The sequence below is a fragment of the Cavia porcellus genome, unplaced genomic scaffold, assembly GCF_034190915.1.
Source record: "Cavia porcellus strain 051 isolate PalLab524CR breed Dunkin Hartley unplaced genomic scaffold, mCavPor4.1 scaffold_32, whole genome shotgun sequence".
Lineage (NCBI taxonomy): Eukaryota > Metazoa > Chordata > Mammalia > Rodentia > Caviidae > Cavia > Cavia porcellus.
The window spans coordinates 4,460,512-4,487,776 of NW_026947515.1; the positions used below are offsets into that span (position 1 = coordinate 4,460,512).

Consider the following 27,265-nt stretch of genomic DNA (forward strand, 5'->3'; position numbering starts at 1 on the left):
GATTTGGGATTTTTTTTATCCGTTTGGTTTTGTGCTTGGCATATTTTTACGGTGGAGCCATTTGTTCATTTGAATCTGTTACCTCAGTACAAACATTTAGATTTCTTTTTTCTCTTAAACTACTGTTGCAGGTTCCATGCGGCTTATTGGACTTAAGGGTCATAATGAAAATTTATTTCCCTTTAGGTCACCGAACCATGGACAGAAAATCCTTTGTTTTTGTCTTTAATGTTGGTCTTGTCTTTTGTGGTGCCTTGTTTAATGTTTCAGTTCTCATTATGTACAACCTTGGCATGTCTTTAAAAGCGTTTTTCTGGTTAAAATGTAAATATATAACAATACATATATATTTACACACACACACACACAGAGATATATATATATATATATATATATATATATATATATATATATATGGCTTTTAAAATCATATTGCCATTACCAAATAAAGCCAGGTCATACTGTTATTGAGCCAGTTTAAAAAGTTACAGTTTTAAAGTATAACATTTTAAGATGGTAAAAAGACATAAAATGATTTAATATATTTTAGACTACTAAGAAAGTCACTTCAAGGATTTTGTTAAAATTTTTAATGTTGTCTAAAAAGCTAGAAAAAAGGTAATTAGTAATAAACAGAAACAGAAAAACAAATGTGTTCAGAATTTGACAGTATTGGATCAGTAAACCTTTACTGCAAAATGTTTCCATTAAAATGAGATTGTATTCTAAAAAGGGGAGGACAAACTAGAGCCCTTTGTCATCCCAAGTTTATATAATGATAAAAAGTCAGTGTTGACCATATATAAAATATATTTGCCTATGAAAATAAAAATTAAAAAGGACTGTAATTCTCAGTCCCATCCGGAATAGAAGCCATCAGCGTTCAGAATTCCTGTACTCCTCTTCCTCACCCCCCTTTTTCTAAGGGCCCTCGGAGCCTTATTTCACTTTTGAAATTTGTCTTCTCCATTCATCACCCCACTTGGGATGACTGCCAGCAGATTTTAAAGGTTTTGTTTACAGTAAAAGAGAGAGAGAGAAAAAACCTTCATGTTGTGGGATAAAAAGCAGTGTGCATTCCAAATAAAAACCTGTCCTCTGACCCCAAATGCCAGAACCATGTTTTCCCTTTGTCCTGCCCCAATAGGACAACCAGAGGTAATAAGGCTCTCGTTCAGTATCGCCAGTTGTTCTCAGAAGTCTTTAAGGGCTGCTAGAAAACCCACCAATTTGTCCAAGGTAACAGAGGTGAGACAATTAGATGATGAGTCTTTGTCAGGGTTTCTAGAGAGATTGCTAGAGGCCCATTACATTTATACACTTGTAGATCTGGTAGCACCTAAAAAGGCAAGGGCCATTAATAATACCTTTGTAACTGTCAGCACCTGATATTAAGCAAAAGTTGCAAAGAATTAAGAGACTTTAAAAAATGTCTCGCAGTTAGTTATTAGAGTTTTCTTAAAACTGACTCTTTCCTCCAGCTGGTGCAAGCCATTCAACAGATTCCAGTTCCTGTGACTAAAAAACAAATATAAAAATTTCTAGGAGCCATAGGATATTGCCTGCTTTAGATTACAGACTCACGAGACCAGGCTTTTCAGCAATTGAAATCGGCCTTAACAGAAGCTCCAGTTCTGGCTGTGTCAAAGTTGCAAAAACCTCTTTCCCTCTATGTTGATAAAAAACAAGGGATAGCAAAAGGAGTGCTGACCCAGAGTTTAGGACCATGGCAAAAGCCTATTGCCTATCTTTCCAAGAGACTTGATAATGTGGCAGGGCAATGTCTGCCTGGCCTGCAGATGATTGCCTCGGTGGCCCTCCTGGTGAAAATGGCCCAAAAGGTGACATTTGGACAAAAACTTTTAATTATCTCCTCTCATTCACTGGAGACTCTCATCAAAGCTTCACCGGATGGATGGCTGCCTATCATGCATTACTTCTAGATCTGACTACCATCAGTTTCAAGGGGACAGTGTCTTTAAACCCAGATACTCAGGTGCCTGATGATGACCTCTAATTGCCCCTCTGATCATTTCATGGGGCTTTGACCAGACTTGACAGATGAGCCACTGTCCGGAGTTCCATCATATTTCTCTGATGAAAGCAGCCACATATATCAAGGTAAGCAGGTCGTGGGAGCCACTGTCACAGACTCTCAGATTCTATGGGAACAAATCTTAGAGCCAAAAACATCAGCCCAATAGGCTGAATTCATTGCCCTCACTGAGGCCCTCAAGTTTTCAGACAGATAGCAGATATGCATTTGCTACTGCCCATGTTCATGGGGCCATTTATCAGGAATGAGGTTCACTGACTTAAGGGGGCCAAAAGATAAAAATGCTCCCCAAGTTTTGGATTTGTTAGCTGCCATTTGGATGCCAAGGAATATGGCTATTAAATATTCTAACAGATGCAGCTCCCCAAAAAGCAGCCACAAAATCAGTGGGGATTGAGACAACCCCGGCATTGCTACTGATTCCACCCACTCTGTCAGAGCCCCTTTGCACTCAAAAAGACTTACATTTGGCAGCTCAACTCCAAGCAAAGTCTGATATACCTGGGGGCTGGTACCAACTGCCTCATACTCAAGTCCTCCTCTGCAAGGCCTTGAGATAAAAACTCATCCAACAAGCTCATCTGTCCACTCACATGGGAGGATCAAAACTCGCTGCCATTTTTGAGATCATTTCTTTATCCCTCAGTTATCAAAGCTTACTCAGTCTGTGAGCCTTAGAGGCCCTCAGTGCCAGTTGATAAATCTTAAGCAACCACAACAAATGAAAACCACTTGGTATCATGGGACTGTGCCTGAAAAACATTGAGAATTAGATTTTACAAAAAAAAAAAAACCTGGAATTCAAGGGAATGAGTACTGGTAGATAGCTTTTCCTAATAAGTCTTGAGTCAGCCCTGATAGCAGTTTTCCCAATTTGTCCTCCCTTTATCCATGGGGTCTGACAATGGTCCGGGTTTTATAGCCCAGATAACTGAAAAACTAACCCAAGCTTTGCAGATTGATTAAAAACTCCATTGTGCTTACCGGCCTTAAAGTTGAGGACAAATAAAAAGCATAAACCAGACTTTAAAAATGGTAGTAACTAAGATGACATTCAAAACTGACGAGAACTGGGTGAGTCTCCTTCCTTTTTCCCTCTTGCGTGCACAATGTACCCACTATGTTACAGTTGTTTCCCCTTTAATGTTCTATGTGCGAGACCTCGTCCTCTTATTCCTAAGATTTCTGAAAAAAAAATTAGCTGAGCTGGCTAATCAAGATCTTGCTAAGTTCCTCCAGGCCCTTTAACTTGCTCTGACTTCCATCCATCAGTTATTCCGAGAACAACAACCTCTGCCTACAGCCCATCCTGAAGACAAACGTCCTGCCATGAAACCTAGGACACTACTCATCAAGAGACATCACCGTGAGTCCCTCAAACCATGGTGAGAAGACCCTTACACAGTGGTCCTCAGCACTCTGACTGCCTTCAAAGTCACAAAAAAGCCTGCCTCAATTCATCATTGCCACCTCAAGCCAGTTCTGGCCTCTGACAACAATCAACCTACAGATAAGTGGACTGTTGTTCTCTCCAAGGATTCTTTAAAGCTTAAGATTGCCAAATGTATCTGATAATCTTGTTCTTAGGTGTTTTTCCTTATGGATACCCCAAGGAGATACCTTGTAACCCACTGTTTAAAACTTACAATTACTGACTATTTCACTGGTAAATTATTGGAAGCCAATGCTACTGTCTATAAGATAATTAAGATAAATTTATGTTCCCTATTAGATAACATCCCAGCAAAAATTAGACAAAAAAATTGTTGTTGGGTGTGCATGTCATGCTGCCTGATTGGTTGCTAATCGAGACTTACAGGGACCTATGTATTCAAAAAAAATTACCGTCCACTTACTGGTATCTTTGTCCCCAAAAGCAACAGCCAGCCTCTGATTATAGGTGTTCACAATCCATAGAGACAAAATATTTTGTAGACATTGGGGTTGTAAATTTGTATCTCCTTGACAGGGAAATAAATGGGGTCTTTAACTTTTTCCTCACTTTTGAGACCCAATCTTCTGTTCTCCTCCACTAGACTTCCTGCTCCTGAGACCTTTTTGCCCTCTGCGATTTCTGTGACATCTCTAGCCCCTTCTTGCCTCTGGACATTGCTTATGGCAAATCAACTTTTAATTCCTGTACAGATGACACATTTGTTGGTGGGATGCTAAGCCCTGGCTCACACTGGACAATGTACAGGGTGCTCCAGGAATCTGTGTTTACTCTGCCTCCTACTCCTTGCACACTTCCCCTAATGCTGCACTCTATAATCCTACCTCTTCAGCTTTGATTTATACTTTTTCCTATCCTGCTAATCAACACCTTGTTGCTCCCAATGGAGCCTGGTTTGCCTGTAGTTCTAATATAACTCCTTGTTCCATGCATCACCTGTTTACCCAGTGCCCTGAGCTTTACATATTAGTCCATATCTTTCCCCAAGTATATTGGTACCCTAGAGATAATGGTAAGAGTCACTTGTTCCCTAGCTTTGACTTAAAGAGTCCAGTAAGAGCAAAAAAATCCTGCATTATTACCTGTATTACTAAAAATTGAGATAACAAGGTCAATAGGTTTAAGAGTGTCCAGCCTAATAGTCAAAAGACCAAAATTATAGACACTTACGTGTAGTCATAGACCAAGATTTAGCAGCCCTTAGTGATTCTGTCTCCAAATTAGAGGATTCTTTAAGTTCACTGACTGAGATGGTTTTACAAAACTGGCGGGGTCTAGATCTCCTGTTCCTAAAGGAAGGAGGCTTTTGTCTGACATTAGGAAAATATTGTTGTTTGTATGCTAATCATTCTGGGGTTATCAGAAAAAGTATGGCCAGCCTTAAAGGGCAGCTACAGGATCAAGAACAAGCCAGACAAACGGAACAGAATTGGCTTGAGGGATGGTTTTCTCTATCTCCCTGGTTGACAACGTTAATCATAGAAGCCTCCAGACCTCTGTTAATCTTACTTACTTTTTTAACAATTGGACCTTGCATATAAACAGATTAGTAATATTATACTAAGATGCTAAAAATTAAAATAATTGATTAAAAGATAATTAACAAAAATAGTTACTTAAACATATATTTATTAGTAATATTGTCATTCTATACTGAGCTCATTACCCTAGTAACCAAACACCAACCACATAGTTATAAATTAACTGACCACGTGGTTCTGCTGTGCTGTAATGCGTCATCCCCCCACCTTAGTGACCTGTGTGCTATGTCAACTTTTGTTCTCCTTGTAAGAGACAAATGATGCTGTGTCAACCACTGTTCCCTTTATGAGAGACAAATGTTCCCAGAATTGGCAGACCAAGGGCTATGAATTGTCTAACCACCCACTGTGAAATGTCTCTAACCTCTGCAAAGGGGAACAAAGGCCCACCTTATTTCTGTTTCTCATCACTATGTACTTCTTTTTTTTTTTTTTTTTTTTTTTTTTTTTTTTTTTTTTTGGTCTTTTTCGTTTTTATCGGTACCAGGGATCGAACTCACGACTGCCTGCTTGCAAGGCAGGCGCTTATGCCGCTGAGCTAAATCCCCAGCCCCAATGTACTTAATGATCAATGAGCTAATCATAAATGAACTATAAAAATCAGTCAAAACTCTAACTCAGTTGCACAGTTTGCAAATTCCATCTGCACTGTGTCACTGGGCCAGCTAAAATAAATGCACTTCTTTTAAAAAAGACGTTTTGCGCCATTTGTCATCTTGGCGTCTTGCCCCGTTTTTTCATCATGGGGCCCTATTTTATTTGAGTAGAGTACAACAAAGAGCTGAGTGCCAATTAGTGACAAGGGAACTATGTGGCAAGTGGAACTTAGAGTGTGAAGTCCTTGGGTGTCCCTGCCTCACCAGAAGGAAATGTTTAATTGTATTAGGAATTTGGTTCCATTTCAGCAATAATTGTCACCCCCATGCTTGGCAATATGATCACTTTCAGAATTCAGAAATTATATGAGTCTGAATGAGTAGCAAGCTTGTCTTGGAGAACTGATGCTAGCTTTTATTTCATCCTTACTCTGTTGCAGACCATTACTATCATTTAAATGTAATGTCTTCACTTTACACGGTAACTATGCTCCTTTTGTTTTCGCATACTGGGTTTCTAGGTGGAAAATTAATAGAAACGAGTGAAAATCATTACGATGAAGTCTGCTGCCTCTAACACAGACTTCCGACTCTCTGTTCTGTTGTGTCCTGTCCTGGCCTGTTCTCAGAATATTTTCTGACATCAGTGGATTTTTTATTCCTGGAGGATTGAACCTTAATCCTGAAAATATTTGCAGCCCATTATGGAAAGAGTCCACTGATCCTTGAAAGAAAGCAGGGGTAGCCATGAAATGGCAGGGATAAATAAGAAATTTAGAGAAGACCTAACACCACCACTTCTCAAAATTCAATGAAATCAAATGGGAAATTGTTCTTCCCAATTCATTCCTGGAAGCAAGCATTACCCTGATACCAAAACCAGAGAACAATCCAAATAAGAAAGAGAATTACAGAACATTCTGCCTAGTGAAAATTGAAGCAATATCCTCAATAACATACTAGCAAACAGACTGCAGAATATCATCGAGAAGATTGTACAACATGGTCAAGTGGAATTATTCCCTGGGACGCAAGAGTGGTTCAACATACATAAATCCATACATATAATACACCGTATTGACAAATCCAAAAGCAAAAATCATTTGATCATTTCAATAGATGCAGAAAATGATTTTGACAAAGTCCATCACCTATTCATAATAAAAAACCTACAAAAATCAGGAGAGATGATCTTTATCTCAATCTGATAAAAGCCTTTTATTACAAACCAACATTCAACCTCATACTAAGTGGACAAAAACTGAATTCTTTCACTCTAAAATGAGGAACAAAACAAGGATGTCTACTGCCTCCGCTCTTATTCAATATAGTCATGGAAACTAGCTGGAGCAATTACACAATAGAAAGAAATAAAAGGAATAAAGATAGAAATGAAAATGTTAAACTATCATTATTTGCAGAAGACATGATACTCTACTTAGAAGACTATAAAAATTCCACCAAAAGAATTGTAGTTAAAGAAGAAAATTCAGTAATATAGCTTGTTAAAAAGACAACACTCAACAATCACTAGATTTCATAAACAAGAATAAAAAACTCATGGAAAGAGAAATCAAGCAAACAATAACATTTACAATAGCATCCAACAAAATGAAATACTTAGGAATGAATCTAACAAAGGATGTAAAGGATCTCTATACTGTAAACCACAGTACTCTCAAAAAGGAGATTGAAGACGATATTCTAAAATGAAGAGCTATCCCATAGTCTTGGGTAGGGAAATTCAATATAGTGAAAATAACCATACTTCCAAAGCTATTGTACAGATTCAGTGCAATCCCAATCAAAACCCTGTAGCATATCTCAAAGAATAACACAAAATAATTCCAAAAATTCATCTGGAACCAGAAGAGACCTACAGTAGCAAAGGTGATGCTTTGAAACAAAGGAAAGATAGGGTTCATCAAAATCCCTGACTTGAAATTATACTATAAAGGTATCGTGATTAAAAAAATAAGATGTGGTACTGACAAAAAACAAAACAAACAAAACCAGACCCAAAGATCAAAGGAACAAATTAGAAGATGGAAAAACAACCCCAGACCACTAAACCATCTTATCTTTGACAAAGGTGCCAAACAAAGTCATTGGAAGAAAAGCAGCCTCTTTAATAAATGGTGCTGGAAAACCTGGCTCTATACGTTATGAATATTATCTTTCAACCTGTATTAAGCTAGGATCAGAAGAGATCAAAGATCTTATATTAAAACAGAAACATTAAATCTGCTGCAAGATAGAGTAAGTAAAACTCTTGCAGACATTGATGTAAGAAAAGACTTTATGAAGAAAACTTGGATTGAACAGCAAAAATCAAAGACAATTAAGTGAGAATCTCACCTTACTGGAAAACTTTTTAACAGCAAGAGAAATCACTAACAGAGTGAAAAGACAACCCACAATGTGGGAGAAAATATTTGCCAACTCTTCCTCAGACAAAGTATTACTATTGAGAGCACGGAAAACTAAAAAATTTCAGTCTTCCCAGATTTAAAGACCCAATCCAAAAATGTGCATCTGAGGTGAAATACACAGTTCTCAGATGAAAAAATAGAAACAGCAAATAAATATGTGATAAAATATTCTGCATCACTCGACATTTAACAACTGCAAATTAAATAACATGATATGTCACCTTGCCCGAGAAAAAAAAAATGCCTACTGTCAAGAAATCAAGCAATAACGAATGCTGGAGAGGTTGTGGGGGAAAAAGGAATCCTTCTCCATTGTTGGTGGTAAGGCAACCACTGTGGAAATCAGTGTGGAGATTCCACACAAACTAGGTCTATAGGTCCCACTCAACTCAGCTATTCTCCTTCTGGGTATCTACCCAAAAGAATAAAAATCATCATACCACAATGATATATGTGCACCCACGTTTATAGCAGCACAGTTTGTGGTAGCCAGATCTTGGATGGAATGCAGGACCTCTAGCTTGCCAGGCAGGCGATTAAGCTAAATCCCTGGACCCTTTTTTTACTTTTTAACTTTCAAATAAAATGGGTTTGGGAGAAAAAACAAGGACTGAGGTAAAGACTTTCAGTGCAAATACCCATCAGATGAGCTGAGGTCAACATTCCAGAAGACAGCCAGCTCCAGGAGCCTCCACCATCTTTCATTGGGGATCCACAATTCCAGGGTGGGTTTTTTTTCTGTAATTATTCTTGGTGGGGAAGGCAGGCAGGAGAGCAGGAGCCAATCAGTGATGAAGAGGCTGGCTGTAAGAACTGTCCAATCAGGCGGGCCAAGGTAGGTGGTCTCTTCCGGTGTCATGGCGTCAATTGCAAAGCCAGGGCAAAAAAGGGAGCGCTAGATGTTTGCTAGACCACTATTTTTTGCTTCTATTCACTGTGGACTGCTTAGAAAGAACCTGGGAGACCTCCAAACTATGCAATGGTGATGTTATGGGATGGGAGCAGTTAAATGGGGTGGAATCCACTTGAGACCAGTTAGAAGTGGTTTGAAGGGGTTGGAGTTTAGCTCAGCTGCATAAGTGCCTGCCATAAAAGCAGGCAGTCATAAGTTCGATCCCCGGTACCAATAAAAAGGAAAAAGACCAAAAAAAATAAAAATGAAAGAAAGAAAGACAGAAAAAGAAAAGAAAAAAAAAGTGGTGAGAAGCAGCTGTGCTGTCTAGAGCCTGTGTGCTTAGCCTCAGACCCTGAGGTCCTCTAGTGCTAGCAGTGAGTCATCCTCTGTCCCTTTTACCTCTCACTGGGGCCAGGACAGTTCTGGGTCCCTAGAACGCTGTCACCACTGTGATATAACCAGGCCACAAGGCCATTTTTGAAATCACCTGCTGCCCTTGCTCCTCCAAGTCTGGGCCCAGGACGGGGCATGAGGAGAGCCTGATTCCTATGTGTTTTCAAGCTGGGTGCAGCTGTAATAAGCCAGGTCTCTGCTCTCCTTCCTGTCAGCAACAGATCTGAAAGCCAGAAGTTTATAATTGTCTGTGCTGTAGGACCTCGTAGCCACAACTGCTCTCCTTAAAGTTATGCATTTATGTATTTTGTGATCACCTAAATTTATACTATGTTCTCACATTTTCAACCCCATGACAGGTGTTGGCAAAGATTATGAGAATTCAGAGATGTGTAGTGATATACTTCAGTGGAGGAAGGCTTTCCAAACACCTGGTGAACTCCTGTGTATGATAAATAACAGTGCAAAGAATTTCTGAGCATTCTTTATGTGACACATGTGCTTATAATCTATGTTTGTGAGAATAGCCATAGAGGTTTGAATTTTGACAAAAATGAAGCAGATATAAAAGTGTCATCAAGGCCAGGGTAAAGTGTGCTTGCTAAGGATAAATTCCAGAAAGGGCTGCGTGATAAATTCTCTTTGAAAAATGCCTAAATTTAGTCATTTGCATGAACATATACACGTGATTTCCTTCTGAATGGCAAGGAATATGGATGTCATCTCTGAATGAAGAGGTGATTTAATAGCTTGGTTGATCATATACATTGTTTAAATATGGAAATGCTCTGTAATGGACTTTACTAATTCGTGTAAAGAGATGCCCTAAATTGAAATTGTGCAGGGATATCAGTAGTTAAGGCATGAAGGGTTTTCTGCTTAGGGTGGATCAGATGAGCATGGAAAGGATGTGGAAGTGACTGGCAGGACACAGTGTGCAAATAGCAGGACATACAACAGAGAGGGTCTTCACTGAAAGTCAGGTAGTTCTTAGGGTAAGCATGAAGTTAAAGTTAAATTATGATACCTTCCTTGAGGTGAATAGCACAAGCTCTGGTAAGAATCAGTATTCCACATCCCTGTCAACCCATGAATTCTGTGTTGTTCACTTGAGATCTAGTTTTGATTACCTTGAATTATGACCCAGTATCATGAAGGTGAAATTTGAATTTTTTTTGTACCAAGGATCGAACACATGATCTCAAGCTTGCAGGTTAGGTTTTCATGCTGCTAGCTAAATACCCAGCTCTGAAACTGTTTTCTGTATGTTATAGATGATATCAACCTTGTTCCTCAGAAAATGTTGAATATTGTGGAATTTTTCTATATTGTATGGCTATAACTTTTTAAAGCAAACCAAAGGTGTCTTATGCAGTCACTTTTCAAGTTTCACATTGTCTGTGCAGTATCTCAGTGAGGGTTTCTCTATTTCAGACTGCTCTGTAACTTATGCTAGCCCCAAACTCAAGACAGTTCTCCTGCATCAGCCTCCCAAGATATATTTCTTATTTATGAATGGAAAGTGATCATTTATTGACACTGAGCTATAATTTGAAGCTTGCACCTGGTTTCATTGTTTATACGTTTTTTACCTACAGCAGTTTTCCATGAACATTTGAGTTATTATTTATGTACCATATTTGATGTTACTTATGTTTTGTTCTGTGAAACCAAATTCAAATATCAAAATGCTGCTTAAGTATATTAAGAACAAAGGACTCAGTTGCCTAATTGAGATTTGAAGAGATATCATTGGTCTTACATCAAAGTGATTGATGAGATATTTGTCTGCCTCTGTGCTTCAAGGATGCTGGTCCTGCAGGCTCTCACTATGAGCTCTGCATTAGAGACAATGCACAGCGACTCTTTTTTTTTTTTTTTTTTTGTCTTTTTTTGAGACAGTGTCTCACTATGCAGTTCAGGCTGGCCTTGAGCTCACTTTGCAGCCCAGGCTGGTCTCAAACTCGCAAGGATCCTCCCACCTCAGCCTCTGGAGTGCTGGGATGACAGGCATGAGCCGCTAAACCCAGCACACAGGGACTCTTGCAGTGACTCAGCAAAAGAATCAGTGCTCTTATTTGGCTATTACATTAGCTGTGAGTTGCATTATGGCATCAAATTTGCTGTCTCAAAATATGTGTATGTACAAGCAATTAATCCCCAAGATTTGGAATTAAGATTTTAAGAAATCAGTCTCCATTCAGCTGTTATGTGGGTTTTATTTGTTTAGTTTAGTTTGTTTTACTGAGACAGGTTTTCTCTACGTACATCAGCTAGATTTGAACACTTTATGGAGTGCAGAATTGCCCTAAGCTCAAAGCAGACATCCTGCATCAGCCTCTTGAGTGCTGGGATTATAGATATGTGTGGTTTTACCCTAGAAAATATTGAGGCTTATAACTTAGCTGTGTTGTAGATTGGCATAATAGATGCCACCTTGAGCTTTGCATTTAACTTGTGCCCTGTATTTCACCCAGAAAATGGAAAAATCACTCAGGGTAGAAGACCCAGCAGAAAAGCAAAATGAGCTGTACCCAAAGAAAAAAATTAACCTGCTCAACAAAAGAAGCAGAATACAGTTGTCATCCAAAAATTATTATAAGATTCTAGCTAAATGATTTCCAACAGGATCTTTTTGTGATTCTATCTTTTAAAATATCTGTAACTTTCCAGTTCAAAGCCTCTTCTTTAGATCCTGAAATGGGAATAGGGGTTTTTTATACAAGTGGTCCTGTTAGACCGGTGTCGCGAGGAAGACTCCAAGGGCCTCGCTCTCATGTAAAAACAAAAGGGGTTTTTATTTTTCCGTGTACACGGGGTCCTCCAAACAGGTGGAAACCGAGAACCCCTTACTGGAGCAGGGCTGTGCCTTTTAAGGCCTAAAACAACAAAGCAAGCAAGCGTTGTTACAGAAGCCAATCATAGCGGTTAGAGCAGAGCTGATGGTGAGCTGTCCTTAAGGGATTGGGTTTTTTAGTGGGGCAAGGGAGTGTCTCCCTAGAAGGGGTGGCATTTCTTAGAAATGGGTGTTTGTCTCATGACTGAGAGATCTGCCTTAGGTTAAGACTGTTTGTCTTAACTGTTTAAGAACACTGGTTCCTGTGGGGGTGGAGCTGCACATAGTTTGGAAACTGGCACCACAAGACCTCCTGAATAGAAAAGTCTAACAGCAATTAACAACCTTATTTACCTTACTTTAGCACCACAACCGTTCTATTTGTAGAGGGCAACAATGGTTAGCATATCAATTAGGTAAGATTTTACAACTCTTTACAGAAGAGAGCATTGATTAACATATCAATCTTTTACCCAGAGAAAAAGGAAGACACACATTTACAGTTACAGGTATTACTGTGATACAATACCAAGTTACAGGTATTACTATGATATAAACGAAGCTATTTTTGTGAAAAATGTACAATCTAATACAATCTGATGTAATTAACACAATTTGTGATGGGGCTTCTGGATAGGGAAGACCCAGGATGTCAGGAGCTATTACCTCAGGCCTTTGTTTTGTGGCCTCTAGGAAGTTAAAACTTAACCTAGTTAGATTTGAAGGGAGAAGGGGAGGGGAAGCAGCAGATGGAACGAGCTTTCTTGGTCTCTTCAGTCTTGAGACCAGCTAATGAAATTCCACATTTCTCAATTGGTTTGCTTGTCTTCCTATATTGTTGTTCACAAACTCAACTCAAGCTGCAGAAACCTTTACTAACACAAGCAAACAACAGGATTAAATGACATTGCCACTGAAATGAAAGAATAATAGTGAAAAGTAGAGGAGAAAAAAGACAAATGCCATGTGTTATAATGCCCACCTCTTTTCCCTAGTGATGAAGAGACTGAAACAGGAGAATGGCCATGTATTCAAAGACAGGCTAACATACATAGTGAATAGGCTGGCCAGAACTCCTAAGTGAGACTATGTCTTTAAATCAAAAAACTAAAATGAAAAACATAAACAACCAAGGTGACAGAAAGACTACTAAAAAAATTATAGAGCTGAGTGAAAGTTGACTTATGCAAAATGGGATTTATTGAATGATGCTGCAGAAGAAGGAAGGCTATGTAGTGGCATCCAGGAGGCAGTGACAAAAACAGATTTAGGAATGGCACCTACTGTGCTACAGCACAACAATGACCTCCTTCCTCCAATACATTTGCAGTTCACTAGAATGAGAACTTTTAAAAGCTCATGGAAATCTTAAATTCATGGCAAACAAGCAGCTTGAAATCCAGGTTTTGGAACATGGCCTTTAGCAGAATTTCATATTTAATTGAAATAAGAAAAATATAATCCTGCCCTGTTTGATGTCAAATGCACCAAGTTTTATGGCTCACAACACTGAGAAAGGAAGTCACAAACCAAAAGAGGTTCAAAAATTTTCTTAGAAAAAAAGAGAGAAGAATAGCCTTGAATTTTCAGGAGTGGTCTTCAGTGTTTTGTCCACAGACCTATCGTCAGGGGTCATTTATACAGGAAAGCCACAATGTGGGTACAGTGTGGGTCTCAGACTACATTCAACCTATAAACTTATGGCTGCTTAACTAATATTATTCATCAGGAGAACAAGTCAGCCAGAAAAGGTACCTGGGAAGAGCCAAGGCATTTTGTGGGAACAATAGTCCAGTTGTTCTGGTCATTGATTATGGTAATTGATGCCCATCTGAACTTCCTGGAGGAGGTGGTGGTAACTGTAGTACATTTCAAGCTGTTGTTTCTCTCTTCAAGAGCATGTAGACCTGGTCACTTCATCTTCACCTTCAGGTCTGGCTTTCTTCAACTGTGCCTGTAGCAGTGATTGTTGTATTAGTTTTTTGCATTGACTCTTGAAGGTTCCAGTTCCTCTATGATTGTATATCAATTTCTGTCTACATTGACATCCTTTGCTAAAATCACAATAGTATTTGAATGGATAAAGTGATGTTAATACATTTAAAATATTCATTAATACAGGCCAGGGCTTTAAGCTCAGCAGGCATAAACGTCTGCCTGGAAAGTGCTAGGTTGTAACTTTGATCCCTGGTACCTATAAACAAAAGTAATTTAAACTGCAAGGAAAGAAAATCATTTCATTTGTGTGTTAGGGCCGCCGCCGCGGGGAAAGAGACCCCAAGGACTCAACTCTTGGTGAGGGAAAAAAAGTTTATTTCCATGCACATGGGGTCCTCCAGGCAAACGAGTGCGGAGGGCCCCGAGGGGAATTTGTGCAGGGTTTTTAAGGGCACAGGCGGGAAGCAAGCAGGCTTACAGAAGCAGATCGCATTGCTTAATTTTGAACGGTGCAGGACTTTGGCAGATGCTGATTCAAGGGGTCTGGGGCTGAGTAACCATGGAGACTGAGGGTCCTGGTCTGATCTCAGAGTGCCAGGTATAACTCGGTCTCGTTTGAACAGCACATTCCTTTACTTATCTTTTCCTTTACAGAACACAGAACATCTTGTGGTTAATGACTAGCAAATGCATTCCTTCCTGTCCTGCTCCGATATCTCAAGGAGGAATTAGGGAGTGAGACATTCCTTACAGCTCTGTTCTATAGCTCGGGGGGGGTGTTACATCACAAACGGGGAGTCGATTCTCTCATTCCCCCCTTTTTCTTGCAAATGACATTTAATCTTAAAGGTCCTGTATGGGTAAGGGATCATATTGTTGACGTAGCACCATAACTTTTACTTGAGAAATCTGGGCCCTCACAAACCGGGTTACTCGGTTAATGAGGCAAGGGGCTATAGCTATGACTATAATGAATCCGGCCAGGGGTCCCAATAAAGGGAGAATATAGGGCAGGATTGATTCCCAGAAAGAGAACACTTTGGCTTCACTTGAAGGGGGCTCTCGAGATCTGATTCTCTCTCTCAACATTTTATTGCATCCTTTACAATCCCAGTATGATCAGTGTAAAAACAACATTTTTTTTCTAAGTGCGGCGCAGAGACCCCCTTCTTTTAAAAACAAAAAGATCTAAGCCTCTTCTGTTTTGTAACACTACTTCAGATAGAGACGAGAGAGATTGTTGTAATGCAGTTATAGATGTCTCTAGGGCCTGTAGATCCTGGTTTACAACTGCAAGGAGTTGCTGGCGGGACTGGTGCCGAGTAATGAGGGCTGCTGTACCAGTTCCTATCCCCCCTGCCACACCTATCCCTAATAAGGCTGCCAGGGTCAGGGAGACAGGTTCCCGTTTATATCGACTTTTCATGAGGGGGATCATGTCAGGAGGGAGATATTTAATGCGTGGCATAAGGTCTATGAGGATGCAGGAGCTGTCCCCTGCAAGGAGTACATTTGTGGAAACACAAGGGGTGAGCCCTGTAGTACATAACCAGAATGCCCCGGTGGGAGGGATGAGGTACTGGTTTCTGGGGAAGGAACGGGTGTGTGTGAGGCAGCGATGGCGTAGGTCTGCCGGCCAATTATCAAGTGTCCCTATACAGGTTCCTCGGCTAGCGAGGCCGGGTAAAGGAAGGGTGTGGAACACGTGATAACAATCGCATTGGTCGGAATTGGGGGTCAGCGTATAGGAATCATTTAGAGCAGTCCCCTCATAATATGGAGGGTTAGCACTTAGACATAACCAACAAGCTTGGGCCAGGTCTGGATGGGTAAGATTAAGGGCTTTATGAGCCCCAAGTATAAGGCTGAGAAGAGAGCTCACGGTTGGAGGGACGAGTCCCGACTCAGGAGGATTAGTTAAATCCCCGGAGGGGGTGCGAGGTGAGGTCATGTGTTCTTGATTTTGGGTAGCCTTGGGCCCCGGGGATAAAAGTCTTTTAGCAGTTGTTGGGGCCAGTGGTGGCGGGGACGTCCTTGTTTCCGGTTTTAATTCCTTTTTGATAAACAAATATCCCCCTGAGTCTTTTTCACTTTGATAATATCTAAACCCCCAAGTATTTCCTGTGATCCATGAAGGCTCTTGGGGGGTGAGGACCGGCATCCCAAGCCCCACCATAACAAGTGGGGGGGCTTTGGACGAGCTCCAGTCAACCTTGAAAGACTAATGTGTTGGCCCCTTATGGTGGGTGTCCACGCAGTGGCCACCATCTCACATCCCCAGTAAGCACAGTAGTACTCTCCTGGGGAGTTACAATAGGTTCTCCCCTCCACTGAAATTGGGCATAGGTAAACACCCTGAGATGGATCCATACAGGGGGCTCCCATACAAAGATCTTTAACAATTTTTTTTTTTTTTTTTTTTTTTTTTTTTTTTTTGCTTACAGGGGGACCAAAGCCGCCGTGCAAGGTCGGCATCAATGTTATTAAAATCAGAACAAGCAAGCTAAAACAGTTCATGACCAGCATAATCTAACTATGTTTTAGTCAATTTTTAACTTTAAGGGTTACCAGTCTGTTGTGTAGTCCACTGAGTATGTCCCTCGTTGTCTGCTGTTTCCAGTGGCTTTACATGAGTGTAGTGAATCCGCGCAGTTTTTCCTGCTACCTTGATGGCATTGGGGGTACTGAGCATCACGGTGAAATGTCCTTCCCAGTGGGGTTCGAGGGAGTCATGGTGATGACATCGAACCAAGGCTGGAGTCCTTGGGCCCTTGAGAGGCGTCTCTGAAGGCGGGTCCAGGTGTTTTTGTCTAAACAGCTGGTGGATCCAGGCCAACACAGGTTGGAGTGTCTGCAGGAACTTAAGATCTCGATTAGTAATTTTAGCTAATTTGTCTTCTGACAATCTTGGCACCAATGGCGGGGGCCTCCCAAACATGGCTTTAAAGGGGGAAATTTTGGAAACATATGGGGTATATCTAGCTCTTAACAGTGCAAAGGGAAGAAGGCTCATCCAATTATCGCCAGTTTTTGAAAACAGCTTAGCTAAAATGTCCTTGAGACTTTGGTTTATATGTTTTACTTGCCCTGAGCTTTGTGGCTGATAGGCACAGTGGAGTTTTAATTAATCTTTCATGCCTGGGCTAACTTTTGGGTGACTCAGGCTATGAAAGCCAGGCCATTATCGGACCCCATTGATAGTGGGAGGCCAAATCAAGGTATGATCTCATGCGATAGCCTTTTAACTACCACTAAGGCTGACTCAGACTTAGTAGGGAAAGCCTCTACCCAGCCAGTAAAAATATTTATTAATACCAAGAGATAGCAGTGTCCCTGTAAATTAAGTTTTACCATGTCTACGAAGTCTATTTCCCAATGTTCTCCTGGAACAATTTCTTGATGTCGGGTGGTCTCCAACGCAGAGCTCTTGGCTGAGTTGACTAACAAGCACTGTGGGCATCTGGAGCTCGAAGAGGTGGCCAGTTTGTAGAGTTTTGGAATAAAATACTGAGATCTGAACAATTCTGCAAGGTGAAACAGCTCCCGCCCTAGTGCCTCCAGTAACAGTACTTGTTTATCAGGTAACTGGTATTAGCCCCTTGGGGTGGGAGACTTTATTCCAAGTTGAGATGCCAACTGTACTTCTTTCTTTGTGTAGACTAGTTCTGACAAGGTCAGAGGACTAGTATCAGAGCAGTTACTTTCTTGGTTGACCCCTCTGATGTGGTTGCTATTTTTCATCTCTGGTTGGGTGAGCCTTGTAAGGAATAGCAACCCATTGAGGCAGCCAGACAGCTGCCAGCAAATCTAGAATCTGTGGAGCATTTTTAGATGGCTTCCCCGTATATGTACAGTAGCAAAGGGATGTCTTCAGTAAAAAAATGTTTACCCTCTTTTCCGTGGCTAGTTTTAGCCTCTCAGTCAAAGCAACAAGCTCCGCCTTTTGGGCAGAAGTGCCAGACTCTACCCGCTTAACCCAGAGTACCTCCTTTTCGGTGGTCACTGCTGCCTCGGCCATTCGTTTGCCGTTTTGGATGAGGCTGCTTTCATCGAACAGTTGTCGGCATTTCCCAAAAGCTGGTCAGTAAGATCAGCCTGTAGGTTCTGCTGCAGTTCGAGGATGTCAGCGCACTCATGGAGAGAGGTGTCCTTTGTTCCTCCGGATCATCATCAGGCATAAGGGTGGCTGGGTTTAAAGCTGAAGAAGTCTTGAATATCATTAACTCTGGGTCTAGAAGCAGGGCTTGACAGTAGAATTCTGGCATTTGAGAGCCTTTTTTTAGGAGGGGTTTTGATAAGAGTCTCTAAATTGTGAGAGGTTACCACAGAAATCACTTGCCCAAAGCGTGTTTCTTCACTTCCTTAAGTAACATTGTCACAGTAGCTAGTATTTTAAGGCAGGGGGCCATACTCCTGTTACTGGATCAAGTCTTTTGGAGAGGTAGGCTATAGGCCTCTTTCAAGGGCCAATGTCCTGAGTTAGGACTCCTTTGGCAATGTCCCTGAGTTTATCTATGAACAAGATGAAAGGCTTGGTAACGTCAGGGAGTCCCAGGGCTGGGGCCTCTGTCAAGGCCCGCTTGAGCTGCTGGAAGGCCTGTTCACATTCATCAGTCCAGTTCAGCGAATTTTGAGTTTCTCCCTTATGGGTGTCATATAGAGGCAAGCTTTTCAGTAAAATTTAGCCTACAGTATCCAACTGTCTCCAGAAAGTCTCGTCTGTTTTTTTTTTAAAGTTTTTTTCTTATAACACCTTGGCTATCTTTTTGTAAATTTTTTAGTTCTCAAAGACCTTTTTGTGCTATCTCTATTAACTGGCTGAGGGGCATTTCCTTAAACCTCTGAAACCTTTGTAATTTTTGTCTAACGTGGGGCCAACGGAGTTACAAAGAGAACAACTGGCGATACTGGGAATCCTCCTTACCTCTGGATGTCCAATCAGGGTGGCACAAAAGGAGAACATGGTTTTGGCATTCCGGATCAGAGAGCCGGCTTCATCTGGATGGCACACTGCTTTTTGTCCAAGGGTGTCACGTGGCAGGCCATCATTTTACTAAAATTATATTCTTAACAAAAAGGGCTTTTTCACAGGTAACAAAATTGTGCTGCATAATCTCCCAGATGTTCACAGTACATGCAAGAACTTATATCTTATCTCTAGTATCACCTATAATCTCATTTTAATGGAAACATTTTGCAGCAAAGTACAATCTTATGTATACTTTTACCAAAACTGAACTAATACTGTCAAATTCTGAACACATTTACTTCTTGTCAAACCTGTTATTTGTAGTACTATAAACCAAGACAAATAAAATTCACATCCTCTTGAGCCTTCTACAACTTACAATAATACCTCTCAAACTAAGCTTTAATCTTTTTCCACATTCTGGCATAGCCAGACACCTTTACTTGAAGACCACTCTCTTTGTCCCTCTTTTTACTATTACCAGTCAATTACCTTTTCTCTCACTTCTCAGACAACATCGAAACTCTCAACAAAACCCTTGAAGTCACCTTTTAGTAGTCCAAAACATACTTATTTTATGTCTTTTTACCACATAAAAATGCTGTATTTTAAAAACAAAGCTGTAACTTTTTAACTGGCTCAAATATAGTACCGCCTGGTTTTTACTTGGCAAAGTTGACATGACTCTTAACAACCATATATATATATATATATATATATATATATATATATATATACATATATATATATATATATATATATGTGCACATGTTTATATTTTCATCAGAGAGAAAAGAAAATACTCCTTTTAAAAGGCATGCCAAGGTTGCAAGCAATCAATTGAAGTCTTACATATTAAACAAGGCGCCACAACATTAAAGACACAAACAAAGGGAGCTTCTTGCACAGTTTGGTCAGCTAAAGGAAATAATTTTTCTTATCATGAACCTTTAATCTAATAAGCCATATGGATCCTACAACAGAAATGGGCCACAAGCCCCTAAGTTAGTAACAAGTTTAAACAGGCAACCAAGGAGAGGGCGGAGGAAGGAAGGGTTTTACCCACGGTGGGGGCTCCTCCCTGAGGTCCAGCCATACGAAGATGTAGGTGACCCAGTCGGGGTGGCTCTCTCGTCCAGGGCGGAAGATGATGTTCTTAACTGCTAAGATGAGGGGATGGTGGAAAGTCCCCTCCGGTGGCCAACCCACAGAGAATGTGGGCCACTCAGATGAGCAGAAAGTCCGCCATTTACTTTTTTTAACCTGTAAGGAGAGATTGTGAGCCCTCTCTCGAACCTCCGACCAATGGTCGAGGGTGAGGGACAATAGGGACGATGTTGTTTGCCCCATGGTGTTCTGAAGACAAAGAGTGGTTAGCGTACACGCGACACAACAAATAACTAATCACAACACCCACAACACACAGGACAAACAGGCCTTCCACCTCACTCTCACGCATCAGTTTCACTCCAAACGAGCCACCTTACAGGGTGTCTCCAGATTGGCCCGGATGAGTCACCTCAGAGGGTATCTCCGAATTGGCCCGGACGGACCACAGATTGGGAATGAAATTCCCCAGACCGATAGGAAAATCCTATCGCAGACGGTGAGTCACGGAAAACCGTGTGGGGCGTCCCCCGGTCACCAGAGAACAGAGAACAGATAACAAAAACAGGTAACAAAAATTGCCCCTAGATCCGAGCCGTTTGGCTCGGGGCGTAAAATACCGGTAGATTGATCCTCAGAGTAAAAATAAGAAGCGACCGGTCGTACTCACCCACCGCAGAGCCGTTGAGGTCACCTCCCGTGAGGCGTGCTATCTCACCGGGGCCTCCAAGATGTTAGGGCCACCGCCTCGGGGAAAGAGACCCCAAGGACTCAACTCTTGGTGACGGAAAAAAAGTTTATTTCCATGCGCATGGGGTCCTCCAGGCAAACGAGTGCGGAGGGCCCAGAGGGGAATTTGTGCAGGGTTTTTAAGGGCACAGGCGGGAAGCAAGCAGGTTTACAGAAACAGATCGCATTGGTTAATTTTGAACGGCGCAGGACTTTGGCAGATGCTGATTCAAGGGGTCTGGGGCTGAGTAACCATGGAGACTGAGGGTCCTGGTCTGATCTCAAAGTGCCAGGTATAACTCGGTCTCGTTTGAACAGCACATTCCTTTACTTATCTTTTCCTTTACAGAACACAGAACATCTTGTGGTTAATGACTAGCAAATGCATTCCTTCCTGTCCTGCTCCGATATCTCAAGGAGGAATTAGGGAGTGAGACATTCCTTACAGCTCTGCTCTGTAGCTCGGGGGGGGGGTGTTACATCACAAATGGGGAGTCGATTCTCTCATGTGAAAATGTAAGTTTACAAAATTTATAACTAAATATGTCAAGGGTAAATTAAACATTGTTAATAGTCATATTTAGTATCTAAAGTTGTTGGTTCTGGGGATTGAGGTCAGTTATACAAGAAGCTGCCTGGAGAGCACAAGGTCATGAGTTCAATCCCTCATTAAAAAAAAAAAAACTCGCATTTCTCAGTGATGCAGTGCTATGAGCACATTTATTGAAACTGATACTTGTTAATTAATAGGCTTAATGTTTCCTTTGTGGTCTATGAAATACCTGCAGATAACATGGCAATTACAGTAAATGATGTACTGTACCCGACAGGATTTCTATTTTCTGAGTTGTTTTTATTTTTTGTTTTCCCATATACTTGAAAGTTGAAAATGTTGGCTGATGCTAGCTAGAAAAACTGTGATAATCATTTTTTTCAATTTAGTGATATATTTCCCTATATCCATTAAGAACATTTTATTTGCTACAATTACCCCAAGTCAAATTGATAAACAATTCTTAAAGTTAAAGGCAGCTGAGTTAGTTAGAAATACAGGCAACCATACCATGATATAGTGGAATGAAATTCCTGAACTTCTATGTCTGGTATGAGTTTGTGTTCGCTAAAGTGCAAGAATGAATTTTAGGAACAACAGAGTTGAAGAGCAGAATATATTTATTGAGAGATAGAAAGTGAAAGTATTTTGCTCTAAATAGGATATTTTGGAATTGGGAGGTGGAACCAGGGGACTTTTACCTTGAAGTCACTTTCCTCTCCCCTATTCAACCTACCTGTGGCCAGAAAAGAATCTCAATCAGCTACTTGCATATCAGCAATGCCACCTTTAATTAAGCACCACCCAAATCAAAAACTATATGTATGCCGCCCACATATTTCCAGAAGAAAAAGCCAGACCCCCAGTGGTCATGGGGTTCTCCCCATATTCTTAGAATAAAGGCCATTTTGACTTTGTATCCTGTTTTTTACTACACCAAAAATTCTATCTGAAAGCTTCTATCTGAGAAAAACAGGAGGGATTCTGAGCTTGTAGCAAAAGACTGTGTCTTTTCTAGAGACCTTATGGAATAAAATCATGTGATGAGATAGGTTTAAAGTGGGTTAGATTACTGAGATTACTGAGGAGTTAAATTAGCACAATAGAGAAGCAGAATATCAGAAATATAAACTTGGCCTTTTATTTAAAGAATGTGGAGAGGAGCTCACAGCCACCAAGGGTTTGGCTCCCCCCCAACTGACTATGGGTTTATGGGGTATATGTGACTTTTGACTGGATGTGGTGCTTGGAGGGGACATTGATGTCATGCTAGGAGCTGATGGGAATTTTCTTTAGGCCCCTGGGAAAGCAAGAGGAAGTTGTATTCAAGGATAAAGGAGGAAGTGGCTATATGAGTAAGCATCCCTGATTTCACATTCTTCTACCTTGAACTACAACCATGAGGTCCTGTAATTGTTTGAAGGGCAAAGCTCTTTCAAGTACATCCTTTGGTTTGAATGAAGAAATCAAAACAAAGAATTTTTGCTATCTGTCTTTCTCCATGGCTGTTGGTAAACCATTCATAAGAAATATTTTGAGTCAATTCCTTAATGCATTGTCGATACCATAACCAAAATTACAGATCAGTTCAGTTTCAGAAAAAGAAGCAGCACTTAAAAGCAGGGTTAAAACCTTCAATGCAAGTATTCATGGCATGGTGAGATCAACTATGTGTGATACAAACAATTACTGATTTCTCTGACTTCAAGAAAGAGAAATGTTTATACTGATATTGATATGCTGGAATGAATCCCCCGGTCTACTATGTCTGATATTAGGTTTTTTTCCTGTAAAGTCAAAGAATGAATTTTAGGAACAACAGAGATTAAGAGAAGATTATACTTATTCAGAGAAAAAAGCTGCCTGAGAGAGAGAAGGTATCCTGAGCAGGTTGCCAAACACTGTCCATTCTAGGGACCTTTATAGAGTAAAATCATGTGGTGAAGTGAGTTTAAGGTGGGGAAAACTAGGAACTCACAATGCAGATGGGCATAAGATGGGACAGAGTTATGGTAGCCAATAAGATTATAAGTTCAGGTAAAGTTGATTTAATTGGGAACAAAGGGGGAAGGGAGTGACATAGAAAGCAGGCATTCTTAGGCAGCTGTGTCTCTTCCCTTAGGGGTTTGGGAGGGTGACTCCTGAGTTCCTCAGGATGATAGGAACTATTTAGAATGTCAATCTTTAGGATAGGGATACATTTCTTTAAATGGTGACTCCTGACTTCCTCAGAGTGCTAGGGAACTATTTAGAATATCAATCCTTAGGATATGGATGAATTTGCTTATCATTTGTCTTGAGCCTTGGCCCATAGCATGAGGTGTCAGTCTACGCCATAGTTGCAAGGTATCTGGTCTCCTGTATGGGCTCCTTGGGGGACCTAGCCATGTCTCATGCCAATAGTATTTAAATGACTCAGGATCTTGTTAACAGCACTGTTTAGAAAATTGAGTACAGATGTCTTGTGCTCTGGGTGAATGATCTGGGGATGACAGTGTGCAATGTATATACCATTGTTGCCCCCTGATTGACATGTTTTGGAATTTAATTTTAGTTGATGTGTTCTTTTTTCCTTGAAATGAAATGGATTTGAAAATTAAAAGCCTGAGGAAAGCTCTTCAGTACAAACACTCCTCTGTCGAGCTGAGATCACCACTGTAGAAGAATGGCAGCTCCAGAAGTCTCTGCAATACAGTCTATTATTTGGGATCCTCTCTTGCAGAGAGGGGGTCCTTTCTCTGTTTATTCTTGACTCAGAAGGAGGGCAGTAGAGCAGGAGTCAATCAGTGATGAAGGGGCAGGCTATATGAACTGTCCAATCAGGTGGGCCACTGCTGGCTGTGACTTCTGTCTGTTCTGGTGTCTCAGCATGATTTACCTGTTCTGAGTACAATAGTGGTAGCAAAATGCTTGCTGGATCTCATTTAGTACTTTTGATGTCCTGTGGCCTGCTTGGCAAAGAACTTGAGAGATCCTGTAGCCATGGAATGGTGAGGTTTTGGATAGGCGCCCAGAAATAGCGTGGATTGGGCAAAATCAGTTACAAGTGTTTAGGTGTAGTTCCAGTGTCAGGAGCCTCAGGTATTCAGTTAGCTTCAGCTCCTGAGGTCCTCCAGCTTTGGCCATGGGTCATTCACTATTCCTTTTGCCTCTTGCTGTTGGCAAGGGTAATTTGGGGTCCCCAGAACCCTGGCTTCACTATGACAGCAGCAGACTCAAGTATCATCTTTGAAATTCACTGCTAGCCTGTAAGTCCACCATCTTAGTCATTGGGCGGAGCTTGGGAAGACCCTGACTATGATGCTTTTGTAGCTTGTAGAGCAGTAATGATCTAGGTCTATGCTCTCTTTCTACAGAGTAACAGATCTGGAATGTCCAGAGTTTATTAATGTATGTAATGCAGGGCCTCATAGCCACAATGGCTCAACTTAAACTTGGGCTTTTTTGTATTTATAGTGATCTCCTAAATTTATAGTATGTTCTCCTATTTCCATCCTCATGACAGGTAGTGACAAAGGTCCTGAGAATTCAGAGATATGTAGTACTGTGCCTCAGCAGAGAAAGGCTTCTGAAACAACTGGTGAACTCCTGTGTATTATACAGATCAGTGCAAAATAATTTCTGAACATACTTAATTATTTAGGTGGCACCCTTGCTCATAGACTAGGTTTGTGAGAACAGCCATAGAGTTTTGAAGTCTGAGAAAAATGAAGTAAATATGAAAGTGTTATCAAGGACGGGGTAAAAATTTGTGAAGGACAAATTCCAGAAAGGGCTACTTGTTAAATTCTCATCGAAAAATGCCAAAATTTACACATTTGCATGGTCATATACACGTGATACCCTTCTGAATGGAAAGGAATAGGGGTGTCACCTCTGAATTAAGAGCTGATTTAGTAGCTTGGTTAATAGACAGTTTAAATATGGAAATTCTCTACAATTGACTTATCTAAGTGGTGTAAATGAGAAGCCCTAAATAGAAATTTTGCAGTGATATCGATAGTTAGGCATGAAGGGGTTTCTGCTTAGGATGGATCAGAGGAGTGTGGAAAAGATGTGGAAGAGGCTGACAGGATGCAGGCAGCAAATAGCAGGACATACAACAGAGAGCATCTTCACTGAAAGTCAGGTAGTTCTTAGAGTAAGTGTGAAGTAAAGTTGGGTTCTGATTGCTTCGTTGAGGTGATCAACACCAGCTCTGGCAACAATCAGTATTCCACATCCCTGTCAACCCATAATTTTTGTGTTCCATACTTGAGATCTAATTTGATTATCTCTAATTATGCCCCATTGTCATGAAGCTGAAATTTTCAATTCTTTTGTACCAAGGATCAAAAGCATGACCTATGCTTTCCAGGCAGGTGTTCATGACACTGAGCTAAATACGCAACTATGAAAATATTTTCTGTGTAGTATGGATGATATCCACCTTGTTTCTGAGAAAGTGTTGAATATTGTTGGAATTTTTCTGTATTGTGTGGCTATAATTTTTTTAAAACTAACCAAAGGTGTGTTATGCAGTCTCTTTTTAAGTTTCACTTTGTCTGTGCGGTGTCTCAATCAGGGTTTTCTATTTTAGACAGCTCTGTAAGTTAGGAAAGCCCCAAATTCAAGGAAGAAATCCTTCACCAGCCTCCCAAGATATATTTATTATATTTGAATGGAAAGTGATCACTTGGTGACAGTGATGTTTAATTTACAGCTTGGGCCTGGTTTCATTTTATATACATAATTTTAAAATACAGCTGTTTTCCACTAACACTTGAGTTATTATTTATATACCATATTTGATGTTATTTATGTTTTGTTTTATGAAACCAAATTCATGTTTCAAAATGCTGCTTAAGTATATTAAGAACAAAGTACTCATTGGCCTAAATGAGATTTGAACAGACATCATCTGTAGTCTATCAAAGTGATTACTGAGATTTTTTATTTAATTTTGAAATTGGTAAAATAGAACAGAACAAGGCAGCTTAAGGTCAACTAAGATCACACAGTGAAATTGGTACACAACTTCACAACAGGTTACTGGGATAACAGTAATATGTATCACAGTGTATTTTGTTATCTTTATCATAGTTATTCTTTAATCACATATATCAAAATGAGATGAAATGCAGAACATTATAGAACTTATCAAAACAGAATATTGAATTGAGCAGTACCATTAATCAGAATAGAGTGAAACAATAATAAAAATGTTTTCCTTCATGGAGATAGTAGAAGGAAGTCCCCCTTATTTGCTATGGTCTACTTCCCAGGAGATGCTCAGATTTCTGGTTCCCATTTGCTAATGTGGGGTGACAGGAGAAGAGGGGTAGGGAAGTGGGATGTTTGATTCTAGGTGGTGCATCAGTAGGTTCAGTGTTGCTTACTAGGGAGACAGGCTGGTTGTTTGGTTTCACAGCGCCCTAAGTTCCAACATAGAACGGATCTTAGGAGCTGCTGCTGGTTATCCCCCTGGAAGGGCTGCAGTTTTCCAGACTGCCATCACTGACTAGGGAGGGGAGGTGCTTGCTTGGCTTCCAAGGCAATTGATGAGACATTTATCTGCCTCTGTGCTTTGTGGTTGCTGGTCCTGCAGGCTTCTCACTGTGAGCTCTGCTTTAGAGAAAGAGCACAAGGAGTCTTGCCATGACTCAGCACAAGAATCAGTGCTCCTATTTGGCTGTTATATTAGCAGTGAGTTGAAATCTAGTATCAAATTTGCTGTCTTCAAAAATGTATATAGGGGGCTGGGGGTTTAGCTGGGGCTGGGGGTTTA

At 40.7% G+C, this 27,265-nt stretch overlaps 1 protein-coding gene across 1 annotated transcript in view; it reads left to right on the forward strand.

Annotated features, from left to right (window-relative positions):
- Positions 1–27,265, forward strand: part of LOC134474476 (zinc finger protein 709-like) — a gene marked incomplete at its 5' end in the record, with an annotated part of 57,507 nt that overhangs the window by 26,017 nt on the left and 4,225 nt on the right. The window contains one exon of the mRNA XM_063242646.1: positions 10,781–10,785. Within this exon, the coding sequence (XP_063098716.1) occupies positions 10,781–10,785 (5 nt within the window). The remainder of the gene's footprint in view (positions 1–10,780; positions 10,786–27,265) is intronic.